Source organism: Cyprinus carpio, chromosome B23 (genome assembly GCF_018340385.1).
Source record: "Cyprinus carpio isolate SPL01 chromosome B23, ASM1834038v1, whole genome shotgun sequence".
NCBI lineage: Eukaryota > Metazoa > Chordata > Actinopteri > Cypriniformes > Cyprinidae > Cyprinus > Cyprinus carpio.
Genome location: NC_056619.1, coordinates 22,365,049 through 22,384,670, shown reverse-complemented (window position 1 = coordinate 22,384,670; position 19,622 = coordinate 22,365,049). Strand labels below are relative to the sequence as shown.

Genomic DNA, 19,622 nt, shown 5'->3' with positions numbered 1-19,622 from the left:
CTGTGCAGATTTCTCTCCTGATTCAGATGACTTTTTCCTCCAGAGAATGCAATATTATGAACAGAAGACTTGCATTTGAGCTGGTAATGACATAAGAAGTTAAAAACGTCTCGATGATGGATTTGTTTCTTACAAACATGCAGCTTTTCACTTCACAAGACATCAACTGCTGGACTGGAGTGGTGTGGATCACTTGTGGATTATTGTGATGTTTTTATCAGCTGTTTGGACTCTCATTCTGACGGCACCCATTCACTACAGAGTGTGCAAGTGATGTGATGCTACATTTCTCCAAATCTGATGAAGAAACCAACTCATCTGCGATGGCCCGAGGCTGAGTACATTTTAGCAAATCTTACATTTTTGGATGAATACTAATATGTGTAGAAGTAACACTGCAAACACCCACTGATAATAAAAAATACAACTTTTGAACAATTGGCAGCCAATTTTACATTAAATGGCATGCTTTTGTATTTCTCAAAAGGGTTTGTTGCCAACTGGCTTGAATGACAATAGATAAACAACAAAAGTTAAACAATCCCTTTGTGGATTGCAAGTGTACTTAATCTCGCAACCTTGAATGTGGGTTTATAGATGCATAATACTGCGTGTAAAATACACTCTGTTCAATCAAATCTCTGTCACATGTGCAGAATTACACCAGACCTAATCCCCTGAACACTAAGGATTGGAGTGATTTTTAAAATCCAGCTGTGAAATAAACAAAGACTCATTTCCATTACAGATGCTTCAGTTTAATTGGACAGAAACACATGATGGTTTAAAGGCTCTCTGTTCAAATCAGCAACAATCCAATCATGTGGTCAAACATATTTCGTGATTAGTAATCAATGACACAGATCGGATGCTGCTCTTGTTTACAGTATCCAAGTCCCTCTTGTCATCTAATGCGGTTCAGTTACATGATGTCTGCTGTTTAGGCTTTTAACCGCTTCGGTCTTAAATGTCACTCATTCGGCATGGACATTCAGAAGTGAGGGAAAGAAGAGTTTCATTATATTGATGCAAAACATATTCGCAAGTCTTTCTGTCGTCACACTAAATCCACCAATGCAGACATGTGAAATCTCCATTATGTTTTTAGCCAAAAGTCTTTGATCCAAATGCCATCTTCTGAGTTTCACAGATGTCCATGATGCACATAAAACACAAGAACGTTCAACAGATATAAAATATCTTAAATAATATAAAAATAGGTGTTTTACATAGAAATATGACAAAAGCTTTCAACATAAATGAAAACAAGAGATTCTGAGGTACTTGCCATGTGGGTTCAAAAATTTCAGTATGATTTTCCCAAGCTTTTCTATTTAATATCAGCTCCATTAAAACCAGCCTGCTAAAAGACTACTGACTCATTAGAGCATAAAGCATGTACGGTGGACAGTTTGAACTACAGATGACATCAATCAGTCATGTGACACATCAGGTTCAAATCATTCACAATATTAGGCCAATCTGTCCTTCGTGAAATATCAGCAAATCTAGTGTAGAAATAGTGACGCAGTTAGAATGAAAATTGAATATTTACAAAGACCTATGCATACAGAGTAAAAAGCGAGAGGAGTATATATTACATGCGGCTCACGGTATTCAATTTGCCATAAATATTCATTTGGTCACAAAGATTGTGCTAAATCTGAAAGTTGATTGGAGCTCAAACGGCCACAGCGGCTGGTTTTTATGGCCACATGGTTGATTGAACATTCACTTTCTTGACTTTTTAATCTATCAAATATTGTGTGTTCGTTTAATAAAAAATATATTAATAATCAAGAATCTATCAGATGCTAATAAGCAGCAGATCTGTGTCACAATGTGAAAAGCTTTTCAGAGAAACCGATAGAGCGCAGCTAATGAACACTGCTGAAGGGTTTGAAGTGTGTGCATCGAAGAAATTGACTCAATGTCAAGTTAATCTCCCATTAAAACATCAGTTTTAATCAACTGAAATATTGGAAATGTTTAATTCTATTGCACCTTTGAAACAATGAGCCACTTTATGCATTAGCTGAATAACTTGTATGGCATTCTTACTAATTCTTTGAATTATTAAAGATTAGGTGTCAACCTGTGGTTGCGTTAATTGTAATCTTTAGACCCAGACCTAAACCAGAACTTTAAGGAATAGTTCACCCACGAATTTACTCACCCTCATGTCAATCCAAACCTGTATGCTGTTAATACTGTATATATTCTGCTCTTTCTTCATTCATTATTTGATTACATTACACTGCAGTTTTACACAAAGTTCAATTCAAGATGCACAATAATCATATGACATTAAATGAGGTCATGTGGTGAACATAATGGGGTCACATGGCAGAAATATAGCATACTTATAGTAAACATTTATTGAGGACTACTGTGGAAAGAATTTGTTACTTTTTTTGTAATAGTTAAAAATAGTGGCAGTATGCAGTAATGTTACTATTGTTAACTAAAACTATAACTTAAAAAAAATGAAGCTGAAATAAAATATAAATATTAAATTAAAAAATGCAGTAATGTTACTATTAAGTAAAACTATAACTTAAAAAAATAAAGCTGAAATAGAACTATTAAATATGATATAGATTTTAAATGTTAAATTGATGATTGTTGAAATTTAAATTGTAATTGGAAATTAGAAATGCCTTGATGGATTTGTTTTTTTACAAATGCACAGTTTTTCTCTTCACAAGACATTGATGGACTGGAGTGCTGTGGATTACTTGTGGATTATTGTGATGTTTTTATCAGCTGTTTGGACTCTCATTCTGACGGCACCCATTCACTGCAGAGGATCCAATGGTGAGCTACATTTCTCCAAATCTGATGAAGAAACAAACTCATCTACATCTTTAATGGACAGAGGGAGAGTACATTTATAGCAAATTTTCACATTTATTTAATATTTTTATAAATGTTTATTGGATTTTGTATTCGCTATGAAAAAAAAGAATAAAACAAACTCAAAATTTGCATTTATTTATTTTAAATTTGCCGGCCAAGGTTTTTTGAAATATTGCACCCTCCCTTGGTGGGACGGTTTTGTGCATTTCCTCTCTGAGAGGAAATGACCTTGCTAACAGATAATAATAATCATTTTACTAAAGAAAAGCAACACAAACATCCACAAGGAAACAAACAAACAGTCTGACGTGATGTGCTGATCCTCCAGCATCTATGAAGAAAGTGATATTGCACTGAAGAAGATGTCCTCTCTCCAGATTCACCGACACTGATGCGTATTTCCAGCAGTCCGTGAAGACAACAGCTGAATGAATGTCTGGAATTATGATTCCATTTGGGAGCCTCCAATTAATGCTGAAGGGCTGGTTACACGATGACGATTGGACAGAAAAGGTGGCAGTCTTTCTGTTTGCTTTACAGTGGGAAAACAAGAAAGCCAGAAAAGGTGGAGTATTGCCAGCCGCCTACCAGATTGCCCTTCTCCAGTTTCAGATAAACCTTGTCTTCTTTGTTGAGGTGCAGCAGCACTCCGTTGGTGGCAGCCTCACGTGTGACGTCTTTGTCACCAGCGAAGGCAGAGATGACTGGCTTTCCATTCAGCATTAAATTCACCTGAAACACAGAGAGAAAATCAAATCAGAGATCTCAAGTGTACAAGTGTGACAGGACTTATTTTATGATTTCATATCAAGGCCACATTTATGAAAAGAAAAAACAATTCTTGTATCTTGTTTAAGTACAGTTTTTCATAACATTTGACTTGAAGCTTGCATATAATCAACGCATATAATTCATAATATCTTATATTGTAATCTGCTATATATTTTCACAAAAAAAATGTAATCAGTTATAATATCGCTGTAAAATATTAGCAATTTAAATAAATTGCATGGATTGTTTTGTTAAACTTAATTTAAAATTGCTTATATTTTTTTTAGCAATATTATAACTATGATTACAGTTATTTATGAAAATTTATAGTGGATTACAATATGCCATTAGGGGTATAAATCAGTATGAATTACCTTATATTTACAATGAAAATCTATATACTATATTTCTGAATAAGGCTGTCTATAATATATATAGTATTAATTAATACTATCATTAATATTAAAAGTATTTAGAATACTGAATAATAATAATAATAATAATAATATAGGACTACAATGTATCTATATTGTTATATTTATATTGTTTATATAGTTAAAATAGTTTTTAGGATAATTTTTTTTTAAAGGTAAGCAAATTATTGCAATACCTTATAATTATGGTGGAAAACAGTATTTAACTGTATTTTAAGATAACACATCTACCGTTTACTGTAAAATATTCTTAAAATAAGATTTTTATAAAACCAAGAGTTACCATAATTTAAATACTAAATACAGTACAATTTTGTGATATAAGGAAATTGTTGCATTTTAATTACAAAAACAACAAAAATATGCATCATGCATTTATTTTGAACTTTAAGTTGCAATAATTCATGAGAATACTGACTATAAAGTGTACTGTAAGACCTTGTATTGTACTGAACTGAGAACACATTTAAAATACACACTGTAAAAAATAGTTCATTTTAAACTGTACAATTGCTGTAAAACGCTACAAAAAAAATGTTCTGAGGTACGATACGGTTAACAGTAAGTTCGATGACGATTTTGTACTATAACTCTAACCAGACATTTCATAATTTTACAGAAAACTGCTGTTAAACATAGAAGTACAAATCAATGTATAAAGGTCAAAAACTGTTAAACTGTATTTTTCCCTGTGTGACGCTCCACATTTTGAAAGTATTTTGTTTAAAAATCATGTTTTTTTAATAGTTTTTTTGTTAGTTTTACATTTGGGCTTTATGTTACATCTTCTGCTGTTTAATGAAAGTTTATTGAATTGTTTAAGTATCGTGTGTCACCATGATGGTGTTTTGTGTTTGCATGAATGACTTTGTGCACTTCTATATATATATATAAACTTCTGCTTGTGGCGAAGCTAATTGTGATGAACTTCGATTCTTCATGTGGCTTTCTCTTTTACCACCTGCATTTATTATGGTGGTTGTCAGTATGTTAAAGGTACAAAACAGATTTTAATAGCAGTGTGCTGTTGTTGAATTTACTGTTTTACATTCAAATTTTCTTGTTTGTGTAAAAGTTTTATACTGTAAAATATTTTACAGTTTTTTGGCCGTAATTGTGTTTACAGTTTTTCTGTATTTTTTACAAAAGTATACTGGCAACCACAGCTGCCAAATTTTGTTACCTTTTTTTTACAGTTTACCAATATATATACAGGCTTCAAATGTTACCCAGTTTCCTATAACTCTGTTCATTATGAAACTCAAATACGATATTAAAATGAAGCGGATTAAATATTTTCTTTGTGTGAGAGATATAGTCAGTGCTTACTTGTATAGTCTGGCTCTGGTACACTTTAATGACGTGGAAGTTAAAGCTGTAGATTCCTTTCCGGGGACAAAGAAAGACGGAGTCCAGCGTGAAATAGTTTCCTATGTTCACAAGAACCTGCAAAAGAGGTTTTTCAGAGGTATCAGACCTGATTCAACACACAACGACAATGAAATATCCAGACTTACAGTTCTGTGAACCATGTATGCTTATGATGCAAAAATCTCAAACAAAGACCCGAAAAAAACATTTGCGTGAGATTACAAAAGGCAGCAGGAATGAAATATGAATGCACTCATGTTTACAACTGGACTTTTCAATAATAATTCTCCTCGGCAGCGAAACAACAATCAGGATTTCCTATAGGCCTACCATCACACTGATTTCTCATTCTCACGGTCACGCTGACCATCATTCAACTCTAATCTGGTGATGTGGCACCAGGACAATCAGTCATAGGTGGCTTTTCACTCGTGCAAAAGACTATATCTGAAGCGGGATATACACCCTGAAAAGTCTTTTTAACGCACAGAGGCATCATAAATGCAGTATGTTAAATTAGCAGGGATGGTCATAACATGTTTTATTCAACTGAAGCAGCTAAAACTAATAGATTAATCTTTTTAAAAGACTAATCAATTTAAAGTATTGATTCATTACATTAAAGATATATAAAACTAGTACTTTCAAATTAATTTTCAGCACATGCAGTGGTTAAAACAACACTTAAAAAGGACACATTCAATCTAAATTAAGTGAAATCATGATGTTACAAAAGATTTCTATTTAAAATAAATGCTGATCTTTACAGTTTCATTTTAGTATCATTGGGAAACTTTTATCAACACACACACTTTTCCATTTTTGAATGGATTTTTCATGATTTTCACAGCTGTTTTCAACACTGATGATAAGAAATGTTTCTTGAGCAGAAAACAGTTATTTTAAATTATAATAATATTTCACAATATTGCTGTTTTTAATGCATTTTTGAACTGTACTGTAATTAAAAAACTACACAATATGAGGTATTATCCATGCAAATAGTGTGGGAGTTGCTGAATTTTAATATCTAGCATTCGGGAATTATTTAAATAACAGCATCAAATTATAATTAAAACAATGGGGTTTTTTTTCTATTATTTTAAATGGTTAAACAATAATACAAATCCTTGCACTCCACCTATGTAATCTTCCTGGATTTAGCTCAAAAAAAAAAAAAAAAAAAAAAAATCTATTTTCTTCTCTGGCAAAAATGCAGGACAACTGACCTTAAGTCAGATGTCATTAGAGCCAAACGTCCTGCAACAGGCTTAAAACACAGTGTTCTCAAAACTGATGAAATTTCAGGTTATGTTCGAAAAACTGATTGAAGTAAACATCAAAAAGAAAGTGTACTTATTGTTTTCAGCTTGTAGACAGAAAGAGGAGTAGACAGAGTTTGTATATTGACCCTCTGAGCACACAAAGGTACATTTGTACATTGCGCTCTCTCTTTTGATCTTTGCTTTATTAAAGCTGAAGAAGAACTCAAACAAAAGGGAGAATTCATACTTGTTCAGCTTTTTATGAATGCATTCAGCATTCAAGATTTATTACAGTTATTACAGCATTCAAGATTTATTACAGTTCAAGCTAAAAATTTAATTTTCAGGTCTATTCTCATTTAGTACCATAAAATCCCCAAACATTATAAAATATTAAATAAAAAAACATTATTGAACTAAAATATACAGTATATAGGCTACAACACTGAGGTCCAAAAATCTGGGAGCACTTTTGTTTTTGGTTAAACCTGAATCTGAAAAGAAAGTTTCAGAATTTGTAACCATTCAAACAAAAGAAAGTTCTGGTGTAAAAAGATTAAGTCATATTGTTATATTGATCATGTGCACTGTTAGTACACTGCAAAAGATTATTTTGTCTTGTTTTCCATTACAAATATCTACACATTCTAAACTCTCTGGTGCTATAACCAAAATAGTTTTTTTTTATTTTTTTTTTTCAATTTATTTTTTAAGAATTTTATAGGATTTTGAAGTTTTTGTATCTTGATATTTAAGGACATGATTTAAAAAGGTTAAACGGTCGTAAAAAAAGAAGAAAAAAGAAAAAAAAAGGCTACATTTGGGCTATTCATGAACAAAACTGACCACATCAGATAAGAACAGGAAGCTAATTTCATCTAGTGGAAATGTTTGGTAATGCGCCCAAAACAAAATGTTACTGAAAGCTCATTTTTTGAGATACCAACCTCAAATTGGGAACACAACCTGTTTAGATTCATAGCGTTGATCTTCACATTTTATATATATCATATACTATTTAAACACTGTATTTTTGTGCATTTTTTATAACAATAAACTTAAACATCTTTAGTTTTAGTTTTAATTTTATTTATTTTTTTAACTTTTTTTTCATTTCTGCAATAATCTGCCAAGTATCTTATTTTAAAAAAGAAAACTTATGACTGTGCTCCAAAGCATTCAAGATTTATTACAGTTTAAGCTAAAAATTTAATTTTCAGGTCTATTCTCATTTAGTACCATAAAATCCCCAAACATTATAAAATATTAAATAAAAAACATTATTGAACTAAAATAAAGTGCATTCATTTAATTTGGGGAACAAATCTGTCATTTTTGACCACTACTCTAACAGCACCAGAGTGATGAATCAAAGTACATTTACTTGAAAAGCAAAATTACTTAAGATATTAAGTCAGGTTTTCTAAATAATGCTGCAAAATGAAGTCAAACACAATCATCAGCTTTGATTCACATCAGGCAAAGCAAATTCTAAGACACTAGTTAAAATGAACTTTTTAACTGTTACACTTTCCCTTTCATATGATTTTCTTGTATTAAATTAAATAAATGCTTTCCCTCTCAGATTTTGGGACCCCATTGTATATGATGCATGAATATTTATAGAGCGGTGCGGCAGTGACGCAGGACGCTATGTGAAGGCAACAAAGGCTTTGCGCATAAACTAGCTGTGATATTGCCCCAGGATTACTCAGCATCCCAGACACCGAGCTCTTTTGTTGGTTCACAAAGCTCTTGGTATATGATTCACAAGGGCAGATCTCTCTCTCTCTCTTTTCTCTCAGTCTGTGAGCTCTGAGCAGCCTTTCCCAGCGGCGGCCCGCGAGCCAGAGACGTGCCAGGACAGGTGACTGGACGGTTTTATGTGTGTCAAGATGCTGGAGCTCAGTGGCTGAGGGCAGCTGGTCAGTCCTGCACTTTTTTTTTACCTTGTATTTTTTATTTTTTTCATTTTCCTGCAGCCAAAGCAATGAGAGAGAATAATGGCCCCTCAAGGGCAAAATGAACACAGCTTCCTGTGTATCTCAGCAAAAAGAAACAATTTTATCCTAACCCATCTGTCGAAATCTCTGGGAATTAAAGAAATAGATCATCCTAAGATGCTAATTCATTTACTCTCCCTCGTCTTGCTCCAGACCCGTGTGACTTTCCTTCTTCTGTGGAAGATTTTGAATTCTGTACACTGAAAAAAAGGTGTACAAACAATTTTTACTCTATTCTCCACTATTTTTTTTTTTTTAATTCCAGTTGGTTTCTTTTTCCATCACAATAAATTGGAACTGAGGCTTTCAAGCATCAACAAGAATACAAAAGCACCATAAAATAGTCATATTTTGAATCTTTCGGAAGTATATGATTTGTGTGAGAAACAGATTAAAATTGATGTCTTATACACTGATAATATTATCCATGATGAGTCAGTGAGTTGAATATGAGAGTCAGATCAGTCTGATCTATGAATGAATCAGCTGTGAAACTTCTAGAAAATTTCACAAACAATGACAAAGAAATGACAAGTAACAATGAAGGAAACATGACTTTTTTATTTTTTTTTACAGTGTAGTTGATTTCCATTACAATATATGGGGACTGAGGCTTTCGAGCATTCAAAATGATGCAAAAGAGCCATAAAATTAGTCTTGCACTATATTTACAATGTTCTGAAGGCATGCAATGAACGAATCAGCTGTGAAATTACTAGCAACTTTACAAACAATTACAAAGAAACAGCAGCTGACATCAAATTAAAAGTGAAATTTTGAAGAAGAAAAACTGTAATATTACTTTCTTGTAATATTCTAATAATCATATTTATAACTTTGATTTTTTTTTCCATTACAGTAAATGGAGATTGAGCTTTCAAGCATGAAAAGGATGCAAAAGCACCAAAACAGTAACATACTGTAAACATAGTTATGCACTATATTTCATACCTTTTATAGGCATAAAGGTTTCTGTGAGGAATGGATCACAATTTAAGTCTTGTTTACTTAAATAGTTAAGTCTGATCATGTTTCCCATGATCAATGTGAACGAATCACTGAGTCTGTGAGTTGAATCTGAGAATCAGATCAGTCGGATCCATGAACGAATCAGCTGTGAAATTACTAGTAAATGTCACAAACAGTTACAAATAAATAGGTGAATTTTAATTTATATTTTGAATTTTGAAGTTTGTTGTTTATTATTATATAATGATTTTATTTTTTTATTTCAAAAACCTCATATTTACAGTGTAGTTGCTGTGTTTTCCGATTAAATGAGGATTGAGCTGCAAAAATCATGCAAAAGCACCACAAAAGTATTATAAATGTAGTCATGCACAAGTCTTTTTGAAGCCATACAATAGCTTTATGTTTGGAACAGATCAAAATTTATGTTGTATTCACTGACAATATTTTCCATAATCAATGTGAATGAATCACTGAGTCATTTGAGAATGGGATCAGATCTATCAGTCAGTCTGATCCATGAATGAATCATTTAGATTTCTCTATCAATTGTTTCACAAAAAAACTCACACTCACAATGGACAGTGTTAATAATGAACTTTTCATACTTTCAATGAATATTAATTTCAATCTGTTCCACACAAAAAGAAAAAAAAAAAACCTTGGAAATGAAATGCTTTTTTTTATAATAGACCACTTTTATGGTGCTATCCTGTTGTAGGATTTACATCTTCAGTTCCCATTCGTTGTAATTGACCTCTACATTTTTTCTTCTACATCAGACAGGTTTGAAACAATAGGAGGGTGAGTTAACACTGAGAAAAAGTTGCAAGCATGCGTAAGTAATCTTCATGTCTAAAAACACCCCTCCTTTACCTTCGGGGAAATAATTGAATCATGAGAAACAAACACACATTGACCTCATCTCCAGCATAATTTTTCATTCATATCAAGGATATTGGTAATAAAATAGTTAGCTTTTCTTCAGGGATGCAGTGTGCTGGATCTGACCCTGCATAATGACGTTCCTTCATTAATTCTACCACACCTTTGACCAAGCAAGGGAACTGAATGAAATCAGGTGCACCGAAACACGCAGAGAATTAAAAATTCACACATTTTTTTTTTTTAAATATGCTTTTATAAGTGCTTTAAAGTTCATATCAAATGGAATGGCAGGGATTTAAAATACAGTATGCCGTGAATTCAGCACATGCATGATATTTCCAATTAAAATTATTCAGTCATAAAGCTAAAGGCTGGAGTTAAGCAAAACGTGTGAATGCACGAGAGCAGCACACACCAGTTTAATCACAAACACAGCTAAAAATAAGCAACACAATAAGAACGAATCTCTGCCCTTTACAGGCCTGACAGTTTGACTCGTCACTAATGACCTATATCAGTGGTATTTCATGCCTGTGTATCTGCTGCAGTAATGGAACCCTGCGTTTACGTGCTGTCAGTCTCAAACACACAGTTGCAATTTATTATTTATAAACAATTAGACTTTTTTTTACAGGAGAGCAGCTGTGAATCTGATCACAAGTTATGAAACAATCGTTTTCATGTACAAATATGTTCACAAAATCTATCCTGAATTTATATATCTGAACTCTCATCCAAATAATTTATTTTGAATTCATCCTAGCTGTTTTTAGTTTTCACATTATCTGTGTTAATGTCCAAATTAAATTCAAAATAATAATTGACCTCTAGACCTAATGCAATTATCACAGTAATCTAATTTACAACATTATTAACCAATGCAAATTCATTGTGACCTGCTGTAATGATGACAAGTTAATTTAATTTTTTAGTGCTTTATGCCTGTTGTATTTTAATATTCCACAATATTGGTTTCACTTAATTAGAGCCTCTAAAATAGCCTAAATATGTAAAGCTAAAATTAGCTTTAAAAACACCATCAGTGTTACAAATATTAAATACCTTCATTTAATTACAAAAACAGAGTTACAAAAGGAAGGGGCAAGTTGTCACACTTGTATTTTTAAATGTATTACATACAATATTTAGGTATTGGCCAAAATTATTAACTTGATATCTCCATAGGTTATACCTGTTACATTTTTGCTTTTTTTTAATTTTTATTCATTGATATATGTAGTCATAATTGTCTGACAGGCTGTTTAATGACACTGTGACAACTTACCCCCTATATAATGCGAAAACATACGTCGCTATTAAATTGGGCTGTCAAAAGGTTTTTTTTTTTTTTTTTTTTTTTTTTTTTTTTTTGCAAATTCTTTGTAGACAAAACTGAAATGTATGCTAGTATACATAAACTGACTTTCAAAAATTAACATGTCCAAAACTATTAGTCTAAACCACGAGCTTCGACAGTTAAACAGACTGAAAAGTCAAAGTCTATTAAAAAGAATACAATTTGTTTCAGCATAGCATGCATAAAACCATAAAAAAAATCAGCCTTACCTGGTCAAAATATATGATTCTCGTTTTATTGCTCATCTCCGAGGGCTCGTGGTTGTTGCTCCTGACCGCGGAGAAAGCCACTTTGGAGTTGGCGGCGCGCACGGAGATGCCCAGCGGCGAGGAGGAGCTCTTCCAGTCGGCGGGGTTCGAGTCACAAACCACCAGACACTTGCCCTCCAGGACGATGGGTTCCGTGTCATTCTGAGCCAAAACCAGCTCACACATGACGGCCAAGCAGAACAAAAGAGCCACGCAGTCGACAAACGCCTTACTGAAGCGCGTTACGGACACCATGATGAACGATCTCCAATGTAGCCAAAATCCAAACGGATCTCTGTGTCCCGTCACTTCGCGTCTGCTCCGTGTTTGTGCTCGTTTACGCCAAACATCCGTCCAGACACCAGCTGCTGATTTACAAATCACCAAACGCGCGTAGTTGGATGCGCCAAGGTTAGGTCTATAGTCATTTTTTAAATGTTTGACTTATTTCCGTGTGATTCCGACAGTTTTGAACTCCGGTGGATCGTTCAGGCGAGTTTTGGAGAGCTGCAGTTTTCCGCAGGTTCCTGGCGACTCCGCGTAAAAATCCGCTCAGTGCGCACTGAGATCATTATCCGCAATGCCTGCGCAATAGACACTTCTTGTCGATATTACTTTTGCGTCATAAAACTAAGCACGTAAACTAAAGCAAACCCCTATAATGACCCTCTTCGCACATCTGTGGATGTTCCTCTCTTTCTCTCTCTCGACCAAAAGACACTTCTGTGAGCGCGCGCACACCCTTAATGACGCCCGACTCTATGAACTCACTGTGACACCCGATATGCTGCGTAACGTCAGATGATTTTTTTTTCAATATACACCTGAGACCCAGCAAACAGAAAGTTATTTACAGTTTTTTAATTGTTATTATTAATACAAATATTTTATATATCATACATGCAAACATTATTCGTGATAATATTAATATTATTAATAACATTAACACAATTGATATTAAGATATTGGCAAACTGTATAATTAAAAAAATATATATTTTTAAATATATAATTATCATTCTCTCTCTCTCTCTCTCTCTCTCTCTCTCTCTCTCTCTCTCTCTCAATATACATCCTGAAACAATATACTTCTATAGAAATATTTTATATATTTTTGTATTATTCATTATATGTATTTTTGTATATAACATTCATGCACTATTATTCATGATTAATTAATATTATTACTGAATGTATTTAAAATTTTTGACAATATTGGTAACACTTTACTTTAAGGTGTCCTTGTAACACGTTACATGTACTTACTATTATAATAACAAATACTTATGCACAATTACATGCAAGTAACCCTAAGCCAAACCCTAACCATATCGTAAGTACATGTTGTTAATTAATATTACCAAGTCAGTACTTAAATGTATGTTTACACTGTAACGGGGACACCTTAAAATAAAGTGTTACCACAATACTCATATTAAAAGGCCAAACTATATTATTATTATTATTATTATTATTATTATTATTATTATTATTATTATTATTAATATATTCTTTAAAAATGTAATTAATAAAATGAATTTAATATAATAAAACCAAAATTGTATATGTATGATTATGGTATAGGTTCACATATATCATAATCATATATACACACTTATTAATAGTATCTGTATGAATATATTGCCAAATTGTATAATTAATATTTATATATTCATATCGTAATATTGGCCAGATCCCAAAACATGCATAACAATACTTAAAAATATATTTTATATATTTATTTCAAAATATATTTTATTTTATACAATATATTTCATAATATATACACATATATGTCCAGTTGATACAAATGGACTTAAAGGTGGTGGTATGTTTGGTCTCTATCCATTAAATTATCTAACAAACAAAAAAAGTGCCCACTTTATTGGACAAAAATGAAATTGCTTGGTCTCAGGAGAATATGGCATTACCAGAATCAGGCTTCAAAAATAAATAAATAAATAAATAGAAAAAATACTGAGTGAAGTTATATGAGGGACAAGCAATTCATGTGCAATATAATGGATCTGTGAAGCGTTTCAATATTTGGCTTTATGCGTTTGGCGCTGCTTTATGCATCTCAAGTTGGAGTCGTGAATGTTATTTGCTCTAATGCTGGACTATTAAGCAATGCAATTCTGTCAATGTAGTTGTGTGTGTGTGTGTGTGTGTGTGTGTGTGTGTGTGTGTGTGTGTGTGTGTGTAGATTGTGATTATGTAAGTTTATAAATGAACTGCTTTCATGAGGACTCAGTCTTTAAATGCAGGGTCATGCAATCATGCCACTGCAAGAATACCTTTTGCAAGAAGATCCAGGAATGAATTTTAGATTCAGAAGTCAATGAAAAATGCATAATACACTTTGTACTCACCTCAATCCGTTGATTTCAAGCTCTCTGGAGCAATGCAAGGCTTTTCATTTATGGAACAAATTAGGAATGGAGTATTTGCAAGCACAAATTAACAGTTAACTCACCTGGGAACCTATTGAGTTGCTCTGGAAATAAATGAATAAACGTGAGCTGTTATGGTTGTTTACCTTCATAATGTTTTTTATTTTCCTCTCACCACCGTCATATTCCCACTGCAGTCTTCTAAAAGAGAAGGGAATATTGACTGTAATCTCATAATTGTATTGCATTAAAGGCAGAGTTCCCCCCCAAAATTAAAATTGTTTCTTTATCAGAACAGATTTGGAGAAATGTAGCTTTTTATCACTTGCTCACTAGTGGATCCTCTGCAGTGAATGGGTGCCGTCAGAATGAGAGCTGATAAAAACATGACAGTAATGCACAAGTAATCCACACCACTCCAGTCCATCAGTTAAGATCTTAAGGTGAAAAGCTGAGTGTTCATATAAGAAACAAATCTGCCATTAAGATTTTATTAACTTCAAACTGCTGCTTCTGGCTAAATGTGAGTCCTCAATCCATAATATTGCTTTTTCCAGTGAACAGAGCTGTCTGAATCAGGAGAGAACTATGCACAGATCAAGCACTGTTTAAGAGACAAAACAGAACAAAACAGCTCTAAAGATTTTGATGTGAGAGAACAACAGGAGATGGGCTTTTTCACTGGAGAAAGTGTTATTATGGATTGTGGACTTGTATTTCAGCCAAAAGAGACAGTTTAAAGTTACAAACGTCTTAATGAAGGATTTGTTTCTTACACATTAGACATCTTAAGACATTAACTGATGGACTGGAGTGGTGTGGATTATTGTGATGTTTTTATCAGCTTTCATTCTGACGGCACCCATTCACTGCAGAGGATCCGTTGGTGAGCAAGCGATGTAATGCTACATTTCTCCAAATCTGTTCCCATGAAGAAGCAAACTCTAATCTTGGATGGCCTCAGTACATTTTCTGAAAATGATCATTTTTGGGTGAGCCACGCCTTTAACAATAGGACAGCATTGTAGTAAAACTCATTCGGCGCTCTACTATGGATAAAGTGTGGATGGAGCTTCTCTTGGTTAGAAAAACACAGCATCTGATGTGGCCATGCATATTTTAAAAATCATAAATGTTTCACATGTTTAGGGATCAAAGTCATTCACAAAAAAGTCACTTGAGTATTTGATAATATTCATCTCTTAACTATGTAAATTCTTAATGAGATTGTAACCCACATCTCTCTGGTAATTTCATTAGTGATGAGGATGTTTTCCGACTGGGTTGCATTTCCAAAAATAGACCACACAATAAGTAAAATATATATTTGTATTTATTAGTATGCAAAAACTTTTTTTTTTTATCTAATTTGCTTAAAGATATTGAACCATTATGATGTTAAGATAAGACATCATTGCTACACAGAACGCCCTGACCACATCACATAAATGTAATTCAGTTGTATAATTTAATATATAATTAATAGTTTTTTTTACATGATTTAAATTTAAATTATTTATACATTATACATCACATACGTATTGTAATATTTATAATGTTTTGTAATACAGTAAAAATGACTGTATTGAGGTAATTAAAAGCTAATAAGAATCCTCCCTGAGAAAAGTGGGAATTAAACAAAAAGAAAGACAAATCTTTTCCATAAAAATATCTCCATATTATATATAATGTATATGTGTGTGTGTGTGTGTGTCTGTGTGTGCGTGCATGATTAAAAATATATAGAAGAAAATATATATCTGATGTTTTCAGTCACTTTAAATTCTTTTCAAAACCCTAAAAGTTTCATGAATTTGTTACTTTATAATTTATATAATTATTACATGTTCCAAAAAAAATAAATAAAATAAATAAATAAATGTCGAAAGATGATTTCGGTGAAAAATGTGCATAAAAGTAACAAAAATACAATGCAAAATGCTAAATACAATCAATCAAGTCAACAAATCAATCAATCAATCAATGCATCAATCAATCAATCTCTAAACAGTCTCAAATTCACTTTTATATAATATACATAATTTTATATTTTATAATATAAATTATTATATATTTTATATATTATATTTTTAAATATATTTGTAAAATGTGTATATATATATATATATATCTATATATATAATATATATATATATATATATACACCATACACACACACACCCCCACACACACCCACACACTCACACACGTATATATATATATATATATATCCCCCGCCCCCCAACTCTTTTTGAAACTTCTGAAGTTTCCAGAATGTGTTACTTTTGTACCATCCTGTAAGACTCTAACACAAATGATGACATAAGGAGTTAATATTTGATTAAGAGTATTGGATTTTTGCTGGACAGCAGCCGGGGAGAGAGAGAGCTGGATGAGAGTAAGATAAATGAGATGGACTTGAAGCGCTGCAAATGAATCCACCCCGTGACCTACACGCTACCTGTCTGCTCAGCCAGGTAAACACGACGACAGCGTGAAAGAAAGGCTGCTTCACACGACCCCATTGACACTGTTTGTGGAAAGAGAGAGATAGAGCGCCTCACTGGACCGATTCAGAGCACAGCTCTGATTCAGTGGGTTGTGGAGCAATCGGCGGAGGACTGTGGAGTTCTCTGTGTTTATGTGCTGTATGTGTGTGTCCTTGCACAAAGCACAAAGTAACTCTGGGCCTGCAGCGTTTGGGTGTGAAGGCCTTCGGGGTGAACAGCTCCCCAAAGCTGACATTGACTTAGAACGCAAATGACATTAAAATCCATCAAACAAAGCCCTGCACTTTTCCTGAAGTTCAAACAAACAGGATTCTCTAGGGGTACCAAACAAATCTGTCAGTCTAGAGAAAAAGACCTCAGAATTAAAATCCAAATCCCTCCCTTGCTCCTCAGACTGCAGTTAAATAGGCAGACTTTTTATGTTCATTATTTATTTATAACAAATACCCATCCATCCATCCATCTATCTATCTATCAAATCTAAACTACCTAAAGTTTATTAATTTATGTATTTATTTTTAATAGAAAACAGAATCAACTGTAGAATGCATCTCTTATAAGAACAGATTTCCCAAAATAAATCAAAATTCTCTAACTAATCTAATGAACATCATGAAAATTAATACAATTAAGAATAAATGTATTTAAAATTATTTGGAAAATTATTTAAAATTATTTGGAAAATTATTTAAAAGGACCATAAAAATTCATATGGAAGAACTGTCAGGTTTGTGTGCATGAGTATTTTTATTTGAATTTTAATGAATTTCCTTTAATAAATCAATTTTTCCCTATACACAGAATACATTTTTTTAAATTAAAACTACAATTTTTAAACCAAGGGGCCATTTATCTATGAAAGGATAGTCTTTTTTAATAGTCTTTCCTTCTGATGGCAAGGCTTCAAAATGTAAATGTTTACCTTTTGCTATTTTTTTTATACATAGTTCCATTTTCTCAGGTTTAGCCTATAAATCAAATACTCACTTTTTTTTTGGTACTAGAGCAAAACAAAATCTTACTAAGAGCTCATTTTTTGAGATATCAAGCTCAAATTTGAAACACAACTTGTTCGGATTTACAGCTTTGATTTTCTAGCAATATGTTTTATAAAATATCATTTTCATAAACTAAATCTTCTATAACATTTTTTTTTTAACTCCCACAATATCTGCCAAGGGTCATCTTTAAAATGAGACCAAACTCTGTACTCCTAAGCATCAATTTTTTAATGAAAGTCTTTTGACATGAATAGTTTTGTTCTCTAAGCATCTGCGAGTAACCTTTTTAAATTGACGCACAAGGGCTAAAGCAACAGATCACCAGAAAATGACAATTCTGTTATTATTTACTCACCTTCACTTTGTTCCATACCTGAATAGTTTTCTCAAAAGGAGAATTTTTGAGGAATCGTTATGCAGGTCTTTCCAATAGCTCTAAAAAATTATATATATATATATATATATATATATATATATATATATATATATATTATAATATGGATATATATATATATATAAAAATTTATTATATATAGTAGATCCACATAGTTCAATAATACTTAAAGGGTTAGTTATATTATTATGGTCAATGATATATGTAAAGACCTCCTTTCAAGAACACAGAAATATGTGTGAGCTTTTCAATCCCCTCCATTGAGAAGGTATGTACGGTAACTGTCCACAACCCATAAAAGTAAATATTCCATAGTCAGAGGGTCGTTAGAATTTATTGAAGCATCGAAACTTACTTCCAAAAATTTACGAATTTTTCTTCTCTTCCGGTGTTGCAAAAGCTTCTAAAGTCATAATTTTTGTTTCAGAATACAACAGTTACTTCCTTCCTTTTAATTAACTTCTTTTTTTTTTTTCAGAATAAAAAATTAACTTTTTTAGAAAAAAAAAAAAAAAAAAGGAAGAAAGGAAAAAATGGTTGAAAGATTTAAACCCCCACCTGTGGTCTTCCAAAAAAATGTCTGGGAGGCGGAATCATTATAGATCTGAGGTGGCACCAGCTCTATGACAGCTACTAATAATGATTACGCTCACATTGTTCCCTGCACACTGTTGTATTGTACGCTGTGGCCACCTGTTAACCCACCTCTGATGAGGTGACCCAAATACATCTGAGGGGAAAAGCGACTTTTTGGTCCCAATCTTGCCTGGCTGTGCCGGCTGACAAGAGATTGGCAGCTTGCTGCTTTCACCCCTGGCAGGCGCTCCACAAAAGAGGCAAAGAGAAATAGTTTAATCTGAAGTCCATTCGATGGGGTCACGGCCGAGCACTTTGGCTGGAGTGATTTTTCTTCAACAGTCTAAACGCTTTTGTGCAGCGATGGTCAAGAGGGCAGTGCATGCGCTGCTGCATTTACAGTTTTTGTTTCATGCACTGATGAAGAGAAGCCAAAACAAATCTGAGAAGTTTAGTTATTGCATTAGACTTTTTAAAATGAAACAAAGTCATTCAAAAATGTATTTTCACAAAGGAAAAATTATATATATATATGACCCGTGCTGGCATATATACACACTGTTCATAAGTTTCGGGTCTTCAAG

General features: G+C 32.8%; 1 protein-coding gene across 1 annotated transcript; it reads right to left on the bottom strand.

The window, feature by feature from the left end:
• Window positions 1-2,981: 2,981 nt before the first annotated feature.
• Window positions 2,982-12,945, bottom strand: cbln4 (cerebellin 4 precursor). The gene is made up of 3 exons (XM_042751013.1): window positions 12,127-12,945; window positions 5,394-5,510; window positions 2,982-3,591 (listed from the first exon to the last, which is right to left on the bottom strand). Exons 1-3 carry the CDS (start codon window positions 12,418-12,420, stop codon window positions 3,394-3,396), a joined length of 609 nt encoding a protein of 202 aa, XP_042606947.1. The 5' UTR covers window positions 12,421-12,945; the 3' UTR covers window positions 2,982-3,393.
• Between the last annotated feature and the right edge of the window lie 6,677 nt (window positions 12,946-19,622).

Coding starts and splice junctions, on each gene's coding strand:
- cbln4 (XM_042751013.1), bottom strand. CDS start 12,420: ATGGTGTCCGTAACGCGCTTCAGTAAGGCGTTTGTCGACTGCGTGGCT. Junction 5,511..12,126: donor GAATCATATATTTTGACCAG/GTAAGGCTGATT, acceptor CCTCTTTTGCAG/GTTCTTGTGAACATAGGAAA. Junction 3,592..5,393: donor ACCAGAGCCAGACTATACAA/GTAAGCACTGAC, acceptor TCTGTGTTTCAG/GTGAATTTAATGCTGAATGG.